We start from the raw sequence: 22,970 nt of genomic DNA, 5'->3' as shown, positions 1-22,970 counted from the left end.
ATTTGACACTTTTATCTTTAAGATATAATAATATAATATTTTTATTTTTATATATAAGTATAAAAGTAGTCATTTGTCTCTCCATTAATGAAAAAATCTTAACTCGATGAAATGATATCACACCTAAGGATGAATAATAAGCTTCAATAAATGTCACAAGAGTTGTTCACTACCATTACATTGTATAAAATCTTAACTCCTACGAAAGTGAATGATCAAAAGTCAAAAAATAAGCTAGCATCTCATCAAATTGAGTTCCCTTAGTTATGGGTCGTCCAACTCACTTATTCAAATGGAAAAATATGGAAAATTAAAAGTTATAATAAAAATTGTGAGATATGATACATGTCGTGTATCATTATGTTATTCAAAATCAAATACGAACATTACATATTCATCCCTTTTTTTAATGATCATAAACATTATTGTTAATACCATAAGCCTTAATTTTTTACATGTACTAAGAAATTATATCATTGAATGATGTCATTGAAGATTAAACATGAACGTTGGAGCACAACATTTAAAAAAGAAAAAAAAATTATAATAAAAAATTGGTATAGGGTTTAACTGATATTAACATTAATGTTGAAAAGTAAAAAAAATCAATAATTTTTTTTATTTTCATTAAAAAATTAATTTTAAATAAAAACTGGCTTATGACCGGCACAGTTCAATTGAAATTGGTCGGTATAATCCGTTCTGACCAATATGATTACATGACCAGTATAATTATTATATTATACTAATATTGAGACCGGTTTACTAGTTGAACTGATCTATACGGACCATTTTTTACAACAATGCTTCAAACAAAGGATGCATGTTTGGATAAATTATTTAATTTTATATTTTTAAATTATGGAAATAAAATATTCACTATGGGTTATAATTTTAATGGAATTGCACACGTAAATAGACATAATTAATTGTCTTATTTTTTAAAAGACAATACTACCATTTTATCCTCCTAATAGTTCTCTTTGAAAATAGTTTTCAAATATTTATTATTAATCATGAAAAATGATTAATAAGATAAAGACAGAAAATACAACATGCATAATAATGTGATTTATAAGTTTTATGGAAGATGTAACTTATATAAACTATATTTCTTAAAATAAATATTTAATTGAGCCATTAGGAAAGATAATACCTATACACTCATAATATAAAAGCTTTAACAATCTCAATTAAATCATTTATATTTAAATATTATTAACTATTTATAAAATTAACACATAAATAATATACTAATTATATAAAAAAATAATTTAAAGTAACTAAACATAATATTAAACTCTTACCATATTCTTGGTTACCTAATTGTAAAAACTCTTATTCATATATGACTTTCCTTTATTTATATATGAAAATAATATTTTTAAATTATTATTGTAAAGATTTATATACATTCAATCTATTATTCATTATTTGTTTATATTACTTTTATTTAGGAGTAATTAATAAGATTGATATTATACTAAAAATGTAAAAAAAAATTACAATGTCAAAGATTCCACTTACACCAAACAAACCATGCCATGTAGCACTGAAAATGTACCCAACCTATCAAAACAAGCCACGTGGCTTACCTATATAGCATTCTTCTCGCGTTCCAAAATAATAAATGGTCCAGATTCTCTATCCGACAAACTCGAAGCTCTAAACACCGCCACGTGTATGGTCCACATTCCTTAATCATGAATGTAACCCTAGAGATGTGTGTATATTTTATCCTTGTTTATTTTTTTGTCTTTTTTTTATATACAAATTTGGATGGGGTAATAAACTTATATTCATAAAAAACATAAACCAACAGGAGTAAAAAAAATAAAAAGGCTGATGGATCAATTTATTTTATTTTAGTATGATACAATACATATGTACCATAACTGTAAGTATTATTATATCATATATTATTTATATTATTAATTCTTAAATATAAAATATCGTTAGATTTATATAAAAATATTAAGAATTTAATTCTTGAAAATGACAGTAACGCATCATGTGAAAAGAAATTAATTTTGACCCATACTAAGTATCCAATATTATAATCTTTAGAAATTAATTTTGACCCATAGTATCCAATATTATAATCTTTATTCATTTATTACATCATAGACCAAGCATTATTTTTTGTATTCAAAATTTGTGATTGTAATAAATTGTCAAACTCTCAACTATGACTAATTTTACTAAGAATTATTATTTTGACACCGATCTTTGGATACCTATTTTTTATCATCTATTGTTTCACATTTTGTGTCATTTTGTAAATGATTGGTCAAAAAATATATATTTAAGTTAAAATTTAATTATTAAATATTTTTCTGATCAATTATAAATTCGTGGTACATGGAATGACACAAAAATGTGACACAACAAATGTGTCCCCTGTTTTTTTTTTTTTTAATAAGGATAAATTGGTAGAGCGGAAAATCTATCCTAAAAAAACATAGCCTCAATCTTTTGAATAGTTCCAAAAAAACATGTTATATATATAACTGATGTTTAGTCCAAGGAGTAATAATAATCCCAACAACACTTTTTTTCAACTGTCTCTTTCTCTGGAGGAGCCCCTCTACCGGAAAACCACACTCCGGCTATAGCTCCGTTTAGTTGCTCTCTTACCCGTCTCTTTGTTCGTGTTCCTCGTCTATATATTCCGGTTTCTCATTGTAGGTTTGTTTCGACTTTTTTGTGTTTTAATTTTCATTTTTGGTTTAAAAAAATGTTGATGATTTTAGTTTGATCAACTGATTCAAGTTACAAGATTTTATATTTGATTTGATTTTATGGTGGGATAGGACTGATCAAGTTGAAAGATTTTGAATTCTACAGTGCTACGTAGTTGATTTTCATTTTCAGTTAGTGAATGGTGGAACCCTGAATCTGAATCAGATTGAAACATCGAAGAGAGAATGGTAAGTTGTTGATTTGATGCAAACACAGGTTCTGATACATGATTTTGCAAACACTTTCTTTGCCCTTTTTAATTATTGATTTGAATTGTGCTTCATGTTTATATATATCATATATTCATTTTAGGGTTAACAATTTTGTTCTTTACCATTGTTTGTTCGTTTTTGTTGCAATAAGTTTGGTTTCCCTTGCATTCTCTACTTCCATGTTTTGTAAATAGAAAAAATAGGTTGATTGTCAAGATGGTTGTAATGATAATGTGACTAACGCCCGATACGAATGCAATGCTTGAAATGGATTCTAGATGTCATTTCTATGAAAATTCTTTTCCCATTTGTTTCTATCTTGTGTTCAAAAATGTTATGAGTCATTAAGCAACAATCTAGTCTCGGATGTTTGGTTGAAGATAGAAAAAATACATGTCTAGCTAAATATATATGGCAATCCTGTTTATAAATCGTAATATCTGACTTCGATGGCTGATTGTATGGTTGGTGAATTTTGTTAACTACCTTTGTGTAACTAATTTCCGGCTTTTGACAAGTATTATTTAATTTCTTTCTTTGTTCATGGAATGCTATAACTTCTTTAAAACTAATGAGGCTCGCTCTATGCTCTTTATGGTATGTAGTCATGGCTACGAGGTTAGGGCGAGAAACCCTTCTCATATCTCACAGTTTCCATCTTCGATTAGCGTCCCCCACACCCCCCAAATCACCTTCTCTCTGCAGCCCTTTGTTTATCTGCCGACTTCCTGCGAGCCCAGTGGGTTTTGCATCAGCAAGCCCCCACCTTCTGCTTACTGTTCAGTGGCTTGATTTGTGTTTCACTGCTTTAATTCTAAATGATGAGGGCCGTCTTCATTTTGTTCTTCTGTTTTCACTTCATTTGAATGCTAAATTTTCCAACTTTCACCCTTTGAGGCTTATACTTATTCTAGATATGTTGAATTTGAATGTTAGTGACAATGGATTTTGATTATATTTATGAATATCTTTAATTTTGGGTATATTTCTTTAGCATTTACATACACAGTATAAATTATTCATTTAACACCTACAATTTGCGGTGTAGTGGCCATCCCGCTTTAGCATAATAGTAATTTTGGCGCCGGCCACTATCCGAGATTGACTACTATGTGTAACCATGTAAGACTAGTATATAAGTTAAAATATTTGAGGAGAAATTTTTTACTGCTACCAACTCTATGACGATGGTCAAGGCACAAGGGAACAGAATTTGTCCACATGAGCATTCGAGCAGAATATACCCATCTAGTGGCTTATTCTTTTTGTTGATTGCTCATACATATGCTGAAATTTCTTTCATAAAAATATTTGGTAAGTATTTAGTGGTCAATTGAAGATCCTTGATGATAATTTAATGAAATTATTTTGTATGATTTGAAATTGTGGTTTGATCAGTATGGTTAGTTCCCTTGCTTAGTCGCCACTCTTGGAAATAGGTGGTCATATACGGAAATGTAATGATATGATTGCAATCAATACATTGTTTTTCGGATTGCTACAATTGTTTGTATATCAGTTTAGTTGTCGGCTTCTCGGTTTTACATCAATCGATGTGCTTGTTGAATGTGATTACAAAGCATTATGTTTCATGCCAATGGGTTCTCTGTGTACATTCTTATATTTGTAGGATTCTGTCATTTGTATATAAGATTGAGGTGCACATGTAACATAGAAGTTGGTAGCTATGGAGTTTTATTTTGTAGTCCTGAAAGGTGACGCGTTGATTTGAAAGTGTCCTCCGGCTGAGTGTTATCTTCTATGGGATATATTTCCGTTACCCTGAAATTTTACTTTTGTATCTTTGTCATCGCTTAATGTGTTATTCATTCCTAAAGGCAGCTTTTGTGCATAAAATGCCGTGCTCAAGACTTTGTATTGAAAGGTCATGTATTGACTGCTTCGGTAGGAATATTTTCTGTCGCTAGTGACGAATTTCTTTTTCTGGATTTAAATCATACATTGTTTTCTTATGACCTGGTGCTCTATTTTTTATTATGTTATGAAAAACCTAAAGTTTGATGCATTTGTTTTCTATATTTTTGTCATTCTGGTTACCTTATAATTTTTATTATATCGGTAGATGATCATTCTAAGTACGGTTTTTTGCAGCCTTTTCAGAATAAAAGCTTTTGGATGCAACAGGATGTTGGCTGCTTAACTGAAGAAAATACAGGATATGAGAATTCTTCCAGAAATGAACCGAAGCGTAGTCATCAGTGGTTTATGGATACAGGCGAGCCAGAAATGTTTGGCAACAAGAAACAAGCAGTTGAAGCTGTTAGTGGCAGGCCAGTTTCAGGAGTTTCACATGTAAATGCTTCTCCATGGGACAACAATACAGGATTTCACTCAGTTACGGGTCAATTTTCTGACCGTCTCTTTGGATCTGATCTTGTACGGGGTATTGGAAGTGAAAATGTGAACATGGGAAGGAAGGATTTTGAGAGTCAGTATGCTAATGATCCCTCTATGGGCTTGTCGATATCTCATACCATTGCAGACCCTTCGTCGTGTCTCAATTTTGGTGGCATCCGAAAAGTCAAAGTTAATCAAGTCAGGGATTCTGATAATGGCATTCCTGCATCCATAGGGAACTCTGACAATCGTGTTCCTGCATCCATAGGGAACTCTAACAATGGTGTTCCTGCATCCTTAGGGCTTTCCTATAGTAGGACAGATGATAATACAACTTCAATAGGTGTTGGCTACAATAAGAATGTTGGCAGCATTTCACTCGGCCCGACTTATGACAATAGAACTGCCGATACCATCGTCATGGGGACCAGAATAAGTAAGGGTGATGAGAATCCTGTTCCAATGAGTCACGCCTTCAATAAAGGAGAGGGGAATGTTATGATGGGTCATAATTACGGAAAAAAAGACGCTAGTATCTTATCAATGGGTCAGCCCTATGAGAGAAGGGATGGAAATTTCATGTCAATGGGTCAGTCATTTGAGAAGGATGACAATAATATGATATCTGTGGGTACCTCATATGCCAAGGGGCATGAGAACTTTATATCAATTGGTCCAACCTATAGTTTAGGCAAAAATGTCATAACCGTTGCTCCTTCCTATGACAAGGGAAATGATCATATAATATCAACAGGTCCAGTGTTCGATAAGTTGAATTCGAACATTCCATCATCATATCAAAAAGGAGATTCTAGCTCTTTGCCAATAGGTCTCAACCACAGCCAAGGCGAGAGCAGTACTATATCTTTCGGAGGTTTTCATGAAGACACTGAGCCAAATCCTTCTGGTGGTATAATTTGTGGCTACGATCTGTTCGTGAGCAACCCTAACCAAATTCAGGGTTTGAATAGCCAGAAGGATCTCACCGAGTCAAACTCCCAGTCACTTATAAATAGCACTCCAAACCCTAATACTAACAATGATATTATCATTAAGAACAAAGAGCCAAAGACAACCAAGAAGGCTCCTACTAACAACTTCCCTTCAAATGTCAAAAGTTTGTTGTCAACCGGCATTTTTGATGGTATTCATGTGAGATATGTTTCATGGTCTCGCGAGGTAAAATGTGTTTTCATATGTCTTTCATTATTTTTGAGCAGTTGTAGTTGTTTTTATTACTCCTTTCAACATGTTCCGTATTCTACTTGGCAGAAAAATCTTACCGGAGTCATTAAAGGAACTGGGTATTTGTGTTCGTGTGATGACTGCAAGCAAACAAAGGTTAGCATCGAAATTTAAAATTGCTCACATTCTGATAATATGCATGGAGTAGTGTTTGTGCTTATTTCTTAAATTCTATGATGAAGGCGCTTAATGCATATGAGTTCGAGCGTCATGCTGGTGCCAAGACTAAACACCCTAACAATCACATATACTTTGAGAATGGAAAAACCATCTATGCTGTTGTTCAAGAGCTGAAAAACACTCCTCAAGAGATGCTTTTTGATGCAATTCAAAACGTGACTGGCTCCACCATTAACCAAAAGAACTTCCATACATGGAAAGGTAATCATATTATTTTTCACGTCATTTAGTTGTGATTATGAACACTTTGGATGACTATGTGCCATTGCCTTTAATTCTTTACGATTGATTAAATACAACACAAACTCTTGCTTTATATTATTTATACTTGATTAAATACAACACAACACTCTTGCCTTATATTCTTTATACTCAAATACAACACAAACTCATTTCTATTATTAATCTATTTCCCTTCTTATCAGCATCATACCAAGCTGCAACGAGGGAGCTTCAGCGCATTTATGGAAAGGATGAACTGACCATACCATCTTGAGTTCAATATTTATATTGAAAGTTCAGAAGCATGGTAGATATGTGATATGTTTATAGTGAGTGAATATCAGCTAAGTATTTTGGGAGTAATTCTTCCCTCCCAAATTTGTTTATATTTGTCACTTTCATTAAATTCCTTGCAAGCAAGGTGCCTTTGAGAAAATCTTATGAATATTGGGTTGTCAATGTCTATTTTACATGTGGTATCTAATGCTACATCATGTTATGTTTAAGAAAACTTGGTTTGAAGTTTTTTTTTGTGCTACCAAGGGAATCCTCATCTTTAAGGCGAGGAATTAATCTCTTTCAGAGTGTGTGGTTGCTTCTTTCAACAAGTGTCGCTACAAGGGTCGCTACTGGGAATCAGAGTTAAAGAGAAGTTATTAATTTAGAGAAACCGTTCAAAACTATGCTGAATGTATACAATCATTTTAATTTTAGTTTTTGGGAGAGAATTGGTGTTTGTGACTTTGCATGGATTAAATAATTATATTTTATATCAATTGGTTTACCATATCCCATTTGTTGTGCTTTCTTTATATGATAATATTTTCTGTTTTTATTGCTTTTTTTTAAAGAGAGGAAAGAAAAGGAGCATTTTTTTGGTTTAAATCTAAACCTTGCATACTTTTTACAAGTTTGTATGATTGAATGTACTTATATTGATATGAGTGCACATATTGGGCCATGAATGAACACAGGCAGAAAAAACTTCATGCATATAACTAAATATAAGTACATGCTATACTTATTTATTAGAACATGCTATACCTTTATATCATTACATGCTATATTTATTTATTAGTACATGCTATATTTATTTATTATTAGGATTTAGTATGTAAGTACAAACTATATGCTTTACATTGTAATCCATATCATTTATATGTTGATTAAAATTGACTCTAATAGAAATAATAAAAATGAATGGTGGATGATATGTTAAAATATCCAAACTGACAGTACATATATATTAGAGTAAATAATCATTTTAGTCTCATGTTTTTTGACATTACCAATTTGGTCCCTCAAAAATTGAAAAAATTTAAAATGGTCTCAAAAAATTAAAATGTATGTTAAATTAGTTTTTTTAGCACGTTTTACTAGAGACTAATTTGACCCTAAAGATGACTAATTTAACTTACCTTTAAAATTTTGGGAACATTTTGGATTTTTCAAATTTTGAGGACCAAAATGGTAAGTTCAAAAAATATGAACAACTAAAATGAATATTTACTCTACTTATTAAACACAATCTAGTTGTTATTGTCAAATTATATTTTGTCATAAGAAAAAGCTTTCCCAAGTTGTACCCATTTTAATGATTTCTATCTCATAAGAAAACAATATTTACCCATGTGAGAAATAGTGGAAAAACATGTCAATCATTTTATTTGAAGAGAAAGTGACAACATTCCATGGTAAGCATGCATGCAGCACTAGTATTCTACTAATGTTCTCCAATTTAAGATTTTTGTTTCAAAAAATTGTTGAATACTTGGTAGATGCTCTTAGATCAAAGTTGCAACATCAAAATTGGAAAATGATAAAAGTGCTAGACCACTAAATTAATATTGATATGGTGAAATTAAACTCTCTATAACCTCCACATAAAAAGTTCAAATATCATTCAACAATTTAAAACAAATTGGATTGTCAATATATAATTTGTCTGTTAAAGTTCATTTTATGTTAAAAGTATATTTAAAGTTTTTAAGCCTTCTTCTTTTCTTTATTGCCCTTCAAAAATCACAAATTATTTGCGAGTTGAACGTTGGAAAGAAAAGAAAAAAAATAAAGACTTCAAATTTATAAAATATACTTATGAGATGACTTTATTTCCCTTACTCATCTGTATATTCTAATACGCCAATAAATCCTGAAAATTCTACAATAAACATAAATCATTGCCATAATCAGACTCTAAAATTAGATTGCATTCTAAAAGTTTAATTTAGAAATCATTGGTTGTAATATAATAGGTTTGCACAAATGAGAGTTGTTGATATAATCAAAATCATTTGTTTGAAATAAATGGTTACTAAGTGCATTTTAAACTCTAAATCCCTATTAAGGTCCCTCTCCAGTAAAATTGGACACTATATTCCTGAATTTTCTATCAATTACACCACACAAAAAAAGAGAGAAAATAGTGTATGTTTACACTTAGTATAATTTTTTTTTACACAATCAGTTTTTCTACTAATAGAATACTATTGACCCTTAAATAAAAGTAATATACATAATGGTGATGGATGATACATCATTTACGTAAACCTATACTTGTATTTGTGACCTATGTATTAAAGTAGTAAAAATAATAGTTAAGAAATAAATTTATTGAAGATTCATTTCTTCCAAATCACATGGTATGAATTCAATCTTTTAAGGCAAAAACGCCTTCCCATATTCTATAGCAATTGAATCTTTAACAACAAAACTGAAGAAAAAGAAAACACCTCATCATGAGTATATAGTTATATACTATGAAATTCAGCTATAACCTGAGTTTAAAGGCCAAAACTCAACACCAAATAGTGTCCTTCTAATTATTGATCCTTACATGGATGATAAATCAGGCACAACATGGAAAATTATCGGCGAAGCCTTCAGTACGGGAAGCTGATTGGGTCGCGTTGAAGAGCTTTCTCAGCAATCTCAGCCTGCTCCTTCTGGTGAACCTTGAGGAAACCAGTGGCTGTGGCTGCAGATGGGGCACGACCGACATATTTGACATCTTCATAACCTCCCCTACCTACAGCTTTCAAGGAAGATATAAGCCGGGGTAAAACATAAGGGTATCCACCCATGTTCAGTGGCTCTTCTTGACACCAAACAATCTCCGCATCTGCAAAAAAACAAAACAGAAGAAAATGTAAGGAAACCCACCATAAACTTTAAAGAGCGACTCGTGCACTAGTCTCCCACTTAGTGGGGTTTGGCCGTTTGGGGAGGGTAGATATACACAACCTTACGCCTGTAAGCGGATAAATTGTTTCCAGGATTTGAACCTGTGACCTCATGATCACTAAACATAAACCATACCATTGTTGCTTAAACACAACTTTCAAGCAAGAAAAGGAGAACATGTTACTAATTATTTCATGCTCTAACACCACAGTTTATACTTGATTAGGTGAAACGAAGGGGCGGTAGACACATTACATAAGTTGAGACTTCAGAATCTTAGGTTTTTAACCACATTTGAATTTTGAACGACATATATAAACAAATTAGCAGCAGAAGCAATCAGGCTTTGCACGGTAGAAGATAAAAAATTCATGAGAAGAGAAAATTATCCTGCACCCCAAATTGTTGGTCCTGCTTAGTGCTTAATAGCAAAACGTGAACAACTATGTCTTAATTGATTAAACTATTTGCTAAGCTTATAAGGTAAAGTATGCCAACATTGATGTGAGAAAATGTAAATCTCACCCTCAATCAGAAATGGACAAGGAATAAACTCCCACAGGAATTACGACAATATACTAACTATACACTCACTCAAATCAAGGTAATGCTATCGGCAGTCCAAATTTCTTATCCACACTCTCTATTAACCAATCATTCTTTAGGTTTTTATTTTACAATATTATTAGTTGCGAGAAATGGGAATAGGCACTTGGGAGTGCCAATACCCTCGCTCGTCACCATCAGCAAGCAATTAAGAAATCACAATTTTATTTTGAAAGAAAACACAAGGGTCGCTACTGGGAATCAGAGTTAAAGAGAAGTTATTAATTTAGAGAAACCGTTCAAAACTATGCTGAATGTATACAATCATTTTAATTTTAGTTTTTGGGAGAGAATTGGTGTTTGTGACTTTGCATGGATTAAATAATTATATTTTATATCAATTGGTTTACCATATCCCATTTGTTGTGCTTTCTTTATATGATAATATTTTCTGTTTTTATTGCTTTTTTTTAAAGAGAGGAAAGAAAAGGAGCATTTTTTTGGTTTAAATCTAAACCTTGCATACTTTTTACAAGTTTGTATGATTGAATGTACTTATATTGATATGAGTGCACATATTGGGCCATGAATGAACACAGGCAGAAAAAACTTCATGCATATAACTAAATATAAGTACATGCTATACTTATTTATTAGAACATGCTATACCTTTATATCATTACATGCTATATTTATTTATTAGTACATGCTATATTTATTTATTATTAGGATTTAGTATGTAAGTACAAACTATATGCTTTACATTGTAATCCATATCATTTATATGTTGATTAAAATTGACTCTAATAGAAATAATAAAAATGAATGGTGGATGATATGTTAAAATATCCAAACTGACAGTACATATATATTAGAGTAAATAATCATTTTAGTCTCATGTTTTTTGACATTACCAATTTGGTCCCTCAAAAATTGAAAAAATTTAAAATGGTCTCAAAAAATTAAAATGTATGTTAAATTAGTTTTTTTAGCACGTTTTACTAGAGACTAATTTGACCCTAAAGATGACTAATTTAACTTACCTTTAAAATTTTGGGAACATTTTGGATTTTTCAAATTTTGAGGACCAAAATGGTAAGTTCAAAAAATATGAACAACTAAAATGAATATTTACTCTACTTATTAAACACAATCTAGTTGTTATTGTCAAATTATATTTTGTCATAAGAAAAAGCTTTCCCAAGTTGTACCCATTTTAATGATTTCTATCTCATAAGAAAACAATATTTACCCATGTGAGAAATAGTGGAAAAACATGTCAATCATTTTATTTGAAGAGAAAGTGACAACATTCCATGGTAAGCATGCATGCAGCACTAGTATTCTACTAATGTTCTCCAATTTAAGATTTTTGTTTCAAAAAATTGTTGAATACTTGGTAGATGCTCTTAGATCAAAGTTGCAACATCAAAATTGGAAAATGATAAAAGTGCTAGACCACTAAATTAATATTGATATGGTGAAATTAAACTCTCTATAACCTCCACATAAAAAGTTCAAATATCATTCAACAATTTAAAACAAATTGGATTGTCAATATATAATTTGTCTGTTAAAGTTCATTTTATGTTAAAAGTATATTTAAAGTTTTTAAGCCTTCTTCTTTTCTTTATTGCCCTTCAAAAATCACAAATTATTTGCGAGTTGAACGTTGGAAAGAAAAGAAAAAAAATAAAGACTTCAAATTTATAAAATATACTTATGAGATGACTTTATTTCCCTTACTCATCTGTATATTCTAATACGCCAATAAATCCTGAAAATTCTACAATAAACATAAATCATTGCCATAATCAGACTCTAAAATTAGATTGCATTCTAAAAGTTTAATTTAGAAATCATTGGTTGTAATATAATAGGTTTGCACAAATGAGAGTTGTTGATATAATCAAAATCATTTGTTTGAAATAAATGGTTACTAAGTGCATTTTAAACTCTAAATCCCTATTAAGGTCCCTCTCCAGTAAAATTGGACACTATATTCCTGAATTTTCTATCAATTACACCACACAAAAAAAGAGAGAAAATAGTGTATGTTTACACTTAGTATAATTTTTTTTTACACAATCAGTTTTTCTACTAATAGAATACTATTGACCCTTAAATAAAAGTAATATACATAATGGTGATGGATGATACATCATTTACGTAAACCTATACTTGTATTTGTGACCTATGTATTAAAGTAGTAAAAATAATAGTTAAGAAATAAATTTATTGAAGATTCATTTCTTCCAAATCACATGGTATGAATTCAATCTTTTAAGGCAAAAACGCCTTCCCATATTCTATAGCAATTGAATCTTTAACAACAAAACTGAAGAAAAAGAAAACACCTCATCATGAGTATATAGTTATATACTATGAAATTCAGCTATAACCTGAGTTTAAAGGCCAAAACTCAACACCAAATAGTGTCCTTCTAATTATTGATCCTTACATGGATGATAAATCAGGCACAACATGGAAAATTATCGGCGAAGCCTTCAGTACGGGAAGCTGATTGGGTCGCGTTGAAGAGCTTTCTCAGCAATCTCAGCCTGCTCCTTCTGGTGAACCTTGAGGAAACCAGTGGCTGTGGCTGCAGATGGGGCACGACCGACATATTTGACATCTTCATAACCTCCCCTACCTACAGCTTTCAAGGAAGATATAAGCCGGGGTAAAACATAAGGGTATCCACCCATGTTCAGTGGCTCTTCTTGACACCAAACAATCTCCGCATCTGCAAAAAAACAAAACAGAAGAAAATGTAAGGAAACCCACCATAAACTTTAAAGAGCGACTCGTGCACTAGTCTCCCACTTAGTGGGGTTTGGCCGTTTGGGGAGGGTAGATATACACAACCTTACGCCTGTAAGCGGATAAATTGTTTCCAGGATTTGAACCTGTGACCTCATGATCACTAAACATAAACCATACCATTGTTGCTTAAACACAACTTTCAAGCAAGAAAAGGAGAACATGTTACTAATTATTTCATGCTCTAACACCACAGTTTATACTTGATTAGGTGAAACGAAGGGGCGGTAGACACATTACATAAGTTGAGACTTCAGAATCTTAGGTTTTTAACCACATTTGAATTTTGAACGACATATATAAACAAATTAGCAGCAGAAGCAATCAGGCTTTGCACGGTAGAAGATAAAAAATTCATGAGAAGAGAAAATTATCCTGCACCCCAAATTGTTGGTCCTGCTTAGTGCTTAATAGCAAAACGTGAACAACTATGTCTTAATTGATTAAACTATTTGCTAAGCTTATAAGGTAAAGTATGCCAACATTGATGTGAGAAAATGTAAATCTCACCCTCAATCAGAAATGGACAAGGAATAAACTCCCACAGGAATTACGACAATATACTAACTATACACTCACTCAAATCAAGGTAATGCTATCGGCAGTCCAAATTTCTTATCCACACTCTCTATTAACCAATCATTCTTTAGGTTTTTATTTTACAATATTATTAGTTGCGAGAAATGGGAATAGGCACTTGGGAGTGCCAATACCCTCGCTCGTCACCATCAGCAAGCAATTAAGAAATCACAATTTTATTTTGAAAGAAAACTTTCTAAAACTGAAAGTACATACTTGGATATCTTTTAAGCTCTCGTTGGACAAGGTCATAGGGGAAAGGACAAAGTTGTTCCACCCGACATATTGCAACATCCTTCGCATCAACCTTTGTTCGTTGATCATCAAGTTCATAGTACACCTGCAAGGAATAGTTGATATTGATATTACAGACAGCATCGTAGAAAACAATGGATTCTCTAGACATAGAGCTTACATGTAACTGAAGAACCGGACCAAATTCAAAAATATGGTTGTTATTAAAATCCAGCAGATGAAAGTGCATAACAATTAGATAATATCATTAACATGAAGACAGCTGGTTCTAATTGGTATCACATACCTTTCCAGAGCAAAGTACTAGTCGTCTAATACCCTCCTCACGGTCTGAGTGGTCATTTTGGTCTTTAATGAGGCGCTTAAATCTTGTTCCTTGTTTGTCAAAACCTGGATGGCCTTGGACATCATCGAACTCAGATAAATTTGATCTGCAAGCCTTACTACGAAGTAGGTTCTTAGGGGACATTACAATGAGAGGTTTACGGAATTCTCTATGTATCTGCAAGAACAATAGTATCACAGCATGAGAAAATTAGGAATGTAACTTTATGAGACAACAAAGCCAACATCAAAAAATTAGTTATACCAACCTGCCTCCGTAACACATGGAAAAAATTAGCAGGAGTGGTGACATTCACAATCTGCAAATTACACTCCTGAATCTGTTTCCTAAGAGTTGAATCCATCTCAGGAATAACATGTGGGTTGTCATCAGCCATCTGTCATTAGATTAGTGAGCAAATTATTTAAATACCAAATACAGACAAAATGTTATTGAACACATGGTACTTAAATTTAAATATGATACAAATAAAATCAAGTGACAAACAGAGCACATGCAACAAGACCAAATAGCAGTTCCAAAACAGGCAGGACAACAGTTTTGTTTAAGTTTTATGCTTGTTAGTAGTAGAAACAAAGATCCAAACCACCAACAACAATTAAACCTTAATCCTACTAGGTGGGGTCGGCTACACGGGTCGAATGACACCATAATGCTCTATCATAAATCATGTCCATTGACAAAGATCCAAACCACCAATCAAAATTTGAGAAAGGGGTTCTTTGATCTCTCATTTCAGTCTCAGTTGTTCCATTGACAATCACCCTTGGTAACCACAAACTACTCAAACTATGCATAATCAGTATTTACAAGTCTCTACTTGTAATATTACGGGCTGTACGAAACATACTATATATGTGTGCCTACTTGTAATAGTACGGGCTGTACGAAACATACTATATATGTGTGCCTGTCTCTGTGTATTTATATATGTATAAGTGTGTACCTATATATGTAAGTTTATGTATAAAATTAAGAGAAAAAGACACAACAGACAATTAACAGAGTATTTTTCATATGAAAGTGCTATTTAGTTCAAGTAGATAAATCAATCAAGAACTACAACCATATACATAGAACTCACAGACAATGCCAACATGATTGCCATCAATCTCATCAATCAATAAATACAACAAATATAGAATGAGGAAGACAAACCAATAGCCAATGTTGGCAAGCAGGTCTAAGCAGAAGGAATAAAAATTTTAAATTAGTTTAAAGAAAATTAGAGCATAGATTCACAACAGAACCTGAAGGAAGCGTTCCAATCTTGCACTTGAATGCTCAGGGCCTTGGCCATCATAACCATGAGGAAGTAACACAACAAGCCCAGACTGACGGAGCCACTTAGACTCACCAGAAACCAAGAAATTGTCGAATATCACATGAGCCCCATTAGCAAAATCACCAAATTGAGCCTCCCAAATTACCAATGAATTGGGGTTTTCCATCGAGTAACCCAATTCAAATCCAAGAACGCCAAACTCGGAAAGTGAGCTGCATAATGTTTCAAAAACTTCTTAGGCAAAATACTAGACAAGTGGAATGCACACCCATTTTTATAATAATCAAGATGTAATATTTTCATCCAGAAGAAGGCATATAACATAGGAACTAGGAAGTAAGAATGGGGAACGAAGGAATAATAGTTCCTAACTAAAAATGCAAGTGCTTGTATAGGAATAAAGCCTTGAATGCGTAAAACACACTAAATGCCACAATAGTGATTATCTTGACACACAAAAAATCCAATCACTAAGGTTTTACAAAAAGGATCAACGAAACCAAAGGAAGACAAATATAAATGCCAAAATAAAAGTAGTTCATATTAATTTTCCTCATTAATGAAACCTTCATACAAAATGCAAACCTCATATTCTTCAAGATTCCTACGATAGAAGTTCAGAAATGTAACCCAATATTTTCTTCAACTCTTCAAATTTCATTATCCAATATGCATACAAAATTCTTAAGGGTATATGAAGTTTTATTACAGTATTATGAACATTACACTCACAAGAAATCATGTCAAGAATCAAAACTAATTGAAAACCATTAGAAAGCATAAAAAGCAAGGCAGAATAAAGATACATTTCAACATCCAAAATATAACCAATTATCAACAATCACTTGACCAGCAAGATATTAAAAAAAAATCAGAAATTTATGCCACGTGACAAATGTAGGGAGAAAAAGTGGTCTGGTGCACGAAGCTCCCACCTAGAGGGTTTTAGGGAGGGTAGATGCACGCAACCATACCCTCACAAGAAAAGAGGCCATTTCTGGGACTTGAACCCATGACCTACAGGTCATAAGGCAAGCAACCTTATCGTTGCACCGAGGCTCACCCTCTCTGTGACTAATATAGAATGAAAAATAAGCCATACATAAAAATTTATTATCTTCGCACAATTATAGAAACACTACAATCTTATAATCTTTAATTAAAGTTAGTAATGTTAAGAAAACATCATTCTGTAAAAAAACAAAATTACAAAACAGGAAATGCACAACCGTTCAGTGTAAAAGTATAGTTGCAATATGTCATATATCCTGTAAGTTGGAAGACCAAGAAATCAGAGCCAAAGATAAGTAGAGAGTGGTTACAGATCTTATATCTATGAAAACTAGGATACCAGTGGTATAACAGTATAACAATGCTGAAACAAGCAAGACGGTAATGTATATAATGAAGAAAGGTTACCTATTGCTAACGGTAAACATCTCTTCATTTTGGTTCATTATAACATGGTCAAGGGGGCAGTACTTCTCCCCAGTTGTCTGGTCATGAACCACAGAATGGCGGTGACTAAATGTTCCTCTTTCAACATCCTGACCACTTAATCGGACATGGTTACCTTCAACAAGCAAAGTAGCCAAAGCAAGTGCCTCTGCACATCCCCAGTCAATATCTTCACCTGTTTCAATCATTTGGGCACGTTGTTCATAAATCCTCTTCACTGCTCTATGAGGTGTGAAATTTTCAGGGAGGGTTGTGATTGCTTTCCCAACATTTTTCAAGATCTCAGGTTTCACACTGCACAAGAAAAGATCACAGCTTTCAGAAGTGTTATACATAAAGACAGAAAAAAATGAAGCAAAAAAGAACACTAAATTCACCATACCCTGTGTTTCGGATACGTGAAATCTGTTCGGGTGTCTTGAAACCAGACCAGTATGCTGAAAGCCAATCTCTTCTTTTTGGAACATATTCTTTGCTAGCCATAAATTCTTCATTCAGAATTGATGTGACCTTCTTCTGTATCTTATCAATGTCTTCTTTTGTCAGTTCCCCTGTTTCCAAAAGTTTCTTCTGATAGATCTCAAGAGCTGAGGGATGGCTTCGGATGACCTATATAGCATATAATGTTGCAAAGATAACAAGCTTATCCAGAAGCAATATGCATATAGAAAGAAAAAACTATAATATACGAAGAGCTAACCTTATACATTTTAGGCTGTGTGAAGGATGGCTCATCAATCTCATTGTGGCCAAATCGACGGTAACACACTAAGTCAACAACTACATCTGAATGGAAAGTCTGGCGCCACTCAGCTGCAAGTTCACAAGCATGAACAACGGCTTCCACATCATCACCATTCACGTGAAAGATGGGAACATCTAGAGCTTTGGCAACATCAGTGCAATACTGTGAAGATCTGCCACAACTTGGATCAGTTGTAAATGCAACTTGGTTGTTGAACACAATGTGAATAGTCCCGCCTGTAGAATAATTCGGAAGAGCACTTAAATGTAGGGTTTCATAGACCACGCCCTGGCCTGCAAAACTACCATCTCCATGAATCAAAATACCCATGTTTTTCAATTTGCCCACATCATTTGAGTAATACTGCTTCGCTCGAGTTTTCCCAATAACAACTGGGTTGACAGCTTCCAAGTGACTAGGATTTGCCACCAAGGACAAATGTAACCTACCGCCACCCCTAGTTGGGCGATCATAAGATGTCCCCAAATGATATTTGACATCACCAGTTCCTGTGTAAAGTCCAACTTCATCCTCAGGTTGAACACCACCACTAAACTCGCAAAAAATCTGTTTTAGAGGCTTCCGAACTACATTACCCAGAACATTCAGCCTTCCCCTGTGTGCCATTCCAATAACTATGCTCTCAACCCCAAGATCAGATGCCCGATCAAACATTTCTTTCATGCCAGGAATAAGTGTCTCTCCCCCTTCAAGCCCAAACCTCTTGGCCGATGTCCACTTGGTGGCCAAAAAGTTCTCGAACAGTGTACTCCATGTGAGCCTATCAAAGATAACCTCACGACGCTCCCGGTTAAACTGGATAGGCGTAGGGGTTTCAATCTTATCCCGAAGCCAATTACACTTGTTGCGATCTGCAATGTGCATATACTCATACCCAATGTTTCCACAATAAGCCTGCTCAAGGCGTGTTAAAATGGATCTAAGAGTTTGCACTGGGCGGTTCTCAGACAAGAAACCAGCCATCCTCCACACACCCAAAAAGAACTCCCTATCAAGATCAGCCTCAAAGAACCCATAAAGGCCAAGATCCAATTCTTCAGAGACATCCCTTTCTTCCAAACTCAACGGATCTAGCTTGGCCTTGGTGTGTCCATTAACCTGGTATGCCCTCACCAACAACAACAACCTCATACTCTCTTGGATTGTTTGACCAGAAATCCCAGGGGTCGTGGAACTTTGACCAACAAAGTTCCTAAAGAAATTGTCCCAAGACTCATCAACACTGCTGGGATCAGCCTCCCAAGTCCTCTGAAGCTCCTCCAAGTACACACTACTTGTACCATCTAAGAAACTATCACTTAACCTAGAAAGAGGCACAGGGTGAGGGGCCGGTGCCGCCTGCGCCTTTTTATTGAAAACTGTAGTGTGTAATTTTCTACCATTTGATAATGGTGGAAGGGCCCTAGCTCTTGACACAAGATATGAGGATCCACCCTGAGAAAGGGTCCTCCTAATTACATGCTTTGCAATGCTAGCACCAGCTCTAAACCATGCCATTGATCTCACACCAAAATATCAAACAACAATTACCAAATTCTCAATGATCTTTATATCCTAAAGAATCAGGCTTTGCAATTAAAACACATCTGAAAAAACCATATATGCAAAAAAAAGTTAGCAAAAAATAGTAAATAAAAAACAAAAAAGGAAAAAAAATACAAGATATGTTATTTATTAGAACAAAAACTATAATTGATTCAACATGAATCCATGTGTTAAATTCCCTTCACGCTACCAACAAGGCGTTCGTCTAGTAATGTAAGACCTACTAGATCCCGAAAAGACCAAATGTTCGAGGGACACTTGTTACACCCGAAAGGATAAGTTCCTTACTCAAAAGGTGAAAGATATCCTTAATAGAACCAAATTTTTTTGACTTTTCCATAAAGTTATTGTAGGAAAATGAAATCACAATTGAGCGTAATGTTGATTGCGGAATGCAATTTAAAAAATAATATTTGATGAATTGATTGAAGTTAGAAATATTGGGAATTGGGAAGATTGAAGAGGAAAATTGAGAATAAGGGGAATGGGAGAGAAATTGGTGAGAGTGCAAACCCTAATTGATAGCGGTGTGTGAAAGAGTGAGAGAATTGAAGGAATGAATGAGAAATTTTGATTTAATTTTGATACCTTCTTTCTTTGGTTGCGTATTATTGTGTATGCTATTTTCTTACCTTTTTATTTCATTTCATTTTGCTGTTTTTTCTAAACTTTTCTACACTTGCTAAAATCTCATCCAAATCCACACAAAGAAAAGTATGTCATTCTAAATCATTAGATAATGGTTGAGTGTTGATTTAAGTGGTACATGTTTGATTTCTCTCTCTTAATTAAGGTATCGGGTTCGAATCTTATGGATGAAAAAATATTTGATGAGAGAGTTAGTCTCACGTACCTGATGTTCTCGGTTCGGACATGATTGCCTCTAATGCGAGAATATATGTGGGAAACCAAAAAAATCATTAGATTGACATCGTAAAGATTGCCTACAAGGCATTGTGGTGTGGTGTAAGACTCTACTTGATCTCGAAGGTCGAGGCTTTGATTTCTAGGAGCGACATTTATTGAGAGAAACAATCACGAACCCTAAAAGGTTGAGTTCCTTACCCAACAAGCAACAAGATTAAGTACATTCTTGGTATTACCAAAAAATAGTATAAAGATTTATATATTGTTAGTATATCATCTATCATTTATTTGTATTATTTAAAAATGAATAATGGATAATGTACTGACATTGTGAAAAACTCTTACACTATCGATGCATATATGTTTTTCTCATATATAAAATATTATTTTGTGATATAATTCTTTCTTTTAGATAGGAGGATTTGTTTGAAGATTTAGTACGAAGATATATCATTTTCTAAGAGGAGAGATTTGTTTACACTTATATTAAGTTATACTAGTTATATTCAATTTCATTCATTTATTTCGTTGAATCTAATGAACCAAATGGTTAGTGAAAGAGTGATGAGAGAGAAAAACAGGAATATTAGATAACTTTTAAGTTTCACCTCTTTAGTCCGTTGGATTTATGAAAATGGATAGATGACATTGTGTAACTATTGTAACTTAATTTAAATGTAAATAGATCCTCATCTTTTTTTTTCTAAATAAAAATATTCTTATCAAATTTTCATATCTAAAATTAATTTCCCAATCTAAATTTAATCATAATTCTAATAAATGAGAGGAAAAAACTTGAAATAGAAGCTATTAAGATAACAATTACTAAGAGATAAAATTACTTGGCAAAGTCGAACAATGAGCTCCATCTCAATTTCACACTATATTGAGAAAATTTTGTAACAGAATAAACATATCGAAAGTGAAGAAAAATTAAGAAAAGAGAATAATATTAATTACTAAATTACGTGGGATAAAATACTTAAATTAAAAGCATAAATTTAAAAAGGTTATTATTAAAATATCAAAAAAATATGAATAAATTTAAAAAAAAAACTCAAAAGTTATGGAAAGTGTTCTATTCTACAATCTAGAGTGTTAGTAGTAATAATAATAAGTCAATATTATTAGAAATAAATAAATCGGTCAAACATGAGTTACATTTAATATAGATTCTGTTTTTATATTATGCTTATAAAATATAATATTATAATTTATAAAATTATAAACTAAAAAATAAAAAAGTCAATCAAACTTCAACATGTTTTTATTTTCACTACCTAGAGGCTCAATTAAGAAAATCATTATAGTGTATATCTTGACTAAAATCAAATTAATTCATTTTGTCGGTAAGTTACAAACAAATTACCTAATTGGCTAATTATTATATGAATAATTTAATGCATATTTTGTCAATTACTCATTCATAAATCATAGTATGTAATATACAAAAGAATAAATGTTTGAATCTGATAGTGACATTTGTTGGGAGGATACTCACGTATCATAAAAGATATTATTTCATTATCCAAAAAGGAAAGAATATAATTGATAATACAAAAATAGTATATAATTTCCAAATGACATGTTTCATGAAAAAAAAAACATTATGGAATTGAATATAAAATATACTCAATTGCTTCTTTAATTGTCTTGTTTGAGCCAATTATTTGTTCTCTAATTTTGATATGACAAAACTATTTGGATTTGCAAAGTTTTACCTAAGTGATGATTTTTGTTCAATTAATTTGGCAATGATTAATAACCAACTTGAGACTTACATCATTGAAATGTGTATTACAGTTGATTTTGCTTCTTTATACGAAATCAATAATATTTAGATAAGTTGTTTGAAAGTAAAAGACACATTGTTTACTCATTAACTTATTTTGTTTTGAAGTTAACAATGATTTTTACCGGTTGTCACAACAACTATAGAAAAAGTCTTTTCAACTATGAAAATTGTGAAAAATAAGTTGCATAATCAAATGAGAGATTAAAAATGAGAAATTGAGAAATATGTGGTTATGAAGAACCAAATTCAATACAATATTTTTATAGTGGGCATGTGGTAGATATGGAGATAGAAGAACGACTCTATTCTAAATTCAATAATGTGGATATTAGTCATATAGTTTGTAATGTTCATCATGATTATATCAATGATTCTTTAGACGAGGGTCGTTCTCGAGTTCGGTGATATTTTCTATAGGCAAAATAAGTTAAGCTAAATATTGATGAGAGTTGTTTGTTGGATAATAATGTCGATGATGGCTATTAATGTGATAATGAGGTCATTGGATTTCATTTTTTTATGTTTATTGTAGTATAGAAGTATTGATCTTAGCTAAATTGATG

At 32.6% G+C, this 22,970-nt stretch overlaps 2 protein-coding genes across 9 annotated transcripts; one reads left to right on the top strand and one right to left on the bottom strand.

Moving 5' to 3' along the window:
- LOC109354358 lies at window positions 2,523-7,303 on the top strand. Of its 6 annotated transcripts, none has more exons than XM_019596803.1 (6): window positions 2,523-2,619; window positions 2,879-2,930; window positions 5,067-6,491; window positions 6,585-6,653; window positions 6,737-6,938; window positions 7,163-7,303. In XM_019596803.1, the coding sequence occupies exons 2-6, from the start codon at window positions 2,928-2,930 to the stop codon at window positions 7,231-7,233; spliced, it is 1,770 nt and encodes a 589-aa protein (XP_019452348.1). In that variant the 5' UTR covers window positions 2,523-2,619; window positions 2,879-2,927; the 3' UTR covers window positions 7,234-7,303. The 6 variants fall into 6 exon arrangements, with proteins under 6 accessions (XP_019452348.1, XP_019452350.1, XP_019452349.1 ...); XM_019596805.1 differs by having other exon boundaries at window positions 2,552-2,624; XM_019596804.1 differs by lacking the exon at window positions 2,523-2,619 and adding an exon at window positions 2,653-2,684 and having other exon boundaries at window positions 2,875-2,930.
- LOC109354219 (2-oxoglutarate dehydrogenase, mitochondrial-like) lies at window positions 12,963-20,380 on the bottom strand. Of its 3 annotated transcripts, XM_019596565.1 has the most exons (10): window positions 20,259-20,380; window positions 18,135-19,786; window positions 17,817-18,043; window positions 17,396-17,728; window positions 15,942-16,188; window positions 14,939-15,067; window positions 14,632-14,847; window positions 14,307-14,430; window positions 13,191-13,434; window positions 12,963-13,138 (listed from the first exon to the last, which is right to left on the bottom strand). In XM_019596565.1, exons 2-9 carry the CDS (start codon window positions 19,695-19,697, stop codon window positions 13,196-13,198), a joined length of 3,078 nt encoding a protein of 1,025 aa, XP_019452110.1. In that variant the 5' UTR covers window positions 19,698-19,786; window positions 20,259-20,380; the 3' UTR covers window positions 12,963-13,138; window positions 13,191-13,195. The 3 variants fall into 3 exon arrangements, with proteins under 3 accessions (XP_019452110.1, XP_019452109.1, XP_019452111.1); XM_019596564.1 differs by having other exon boundaries at window positions 12,963-13,434; XM_019596566.1 differs by having other exon boundaries at window positions 12,963-13,434; window positions 18,135-19,701; window positions 20,259-20,359.

Source organism: Lupinus angustifolius, chromosome LG08, assembly GCF_001865875.1.
Source record: "Lupinus angustifolius cultivar Tanjil chromosome LG08, LupAngTanjil_v1.0, whole genome shotgun sequence".
Taxonomy (NCBI): Eukaryota; Viridiplantae; Streptophyta; class Magnoliopsida; order Fabales; family Fabaceae; genus Lupinus; species Lupinus angustifolius.
This window is presented reverse-complemented; position numbering and strand designations above follow the sequence as displayed.

Bases quoted from the DNA above. Each gene is read 5' to 3' on its own strand.
- LOC109354219 (XM_019596564.1), bottom strand. From the start codon at position 19,697: ATGGCATGGTTTAGAGCTGGTGCTAGCATTGCAAAGCATGTAATTAGG. The intron at 17,729-17,816 runs GTATGGTGAATT...TTTCTTGTGCAG, and splicing joins TCACGTATCCGAAACACAGG to TGTGAAACCTGAGATCTTGA. The intron at 15,068-15,941 runs GTTCTGTTGTGA...ATCTAATGACAG, and splicing joins GATTGGAACGCTTCCTTCAG to ATGGCTGATGACAACCCACA.
- LOC109354358 (XM_019596803.1), top strand. The intron at 6,654-6,736 runs GTTAGCATCGAA...AATTCTATGATG, and splicing joins ATGACTGCAAGCAAACAAAG to AAGGCGCTTAATGCATATGA. The intron at 6,939-7,162 runs GTAATCATATTA...CCTTCTTATCAG, and splicing joins GAACTTCCATACATGGAAAG to CATCATACCAAGCTGCAACG.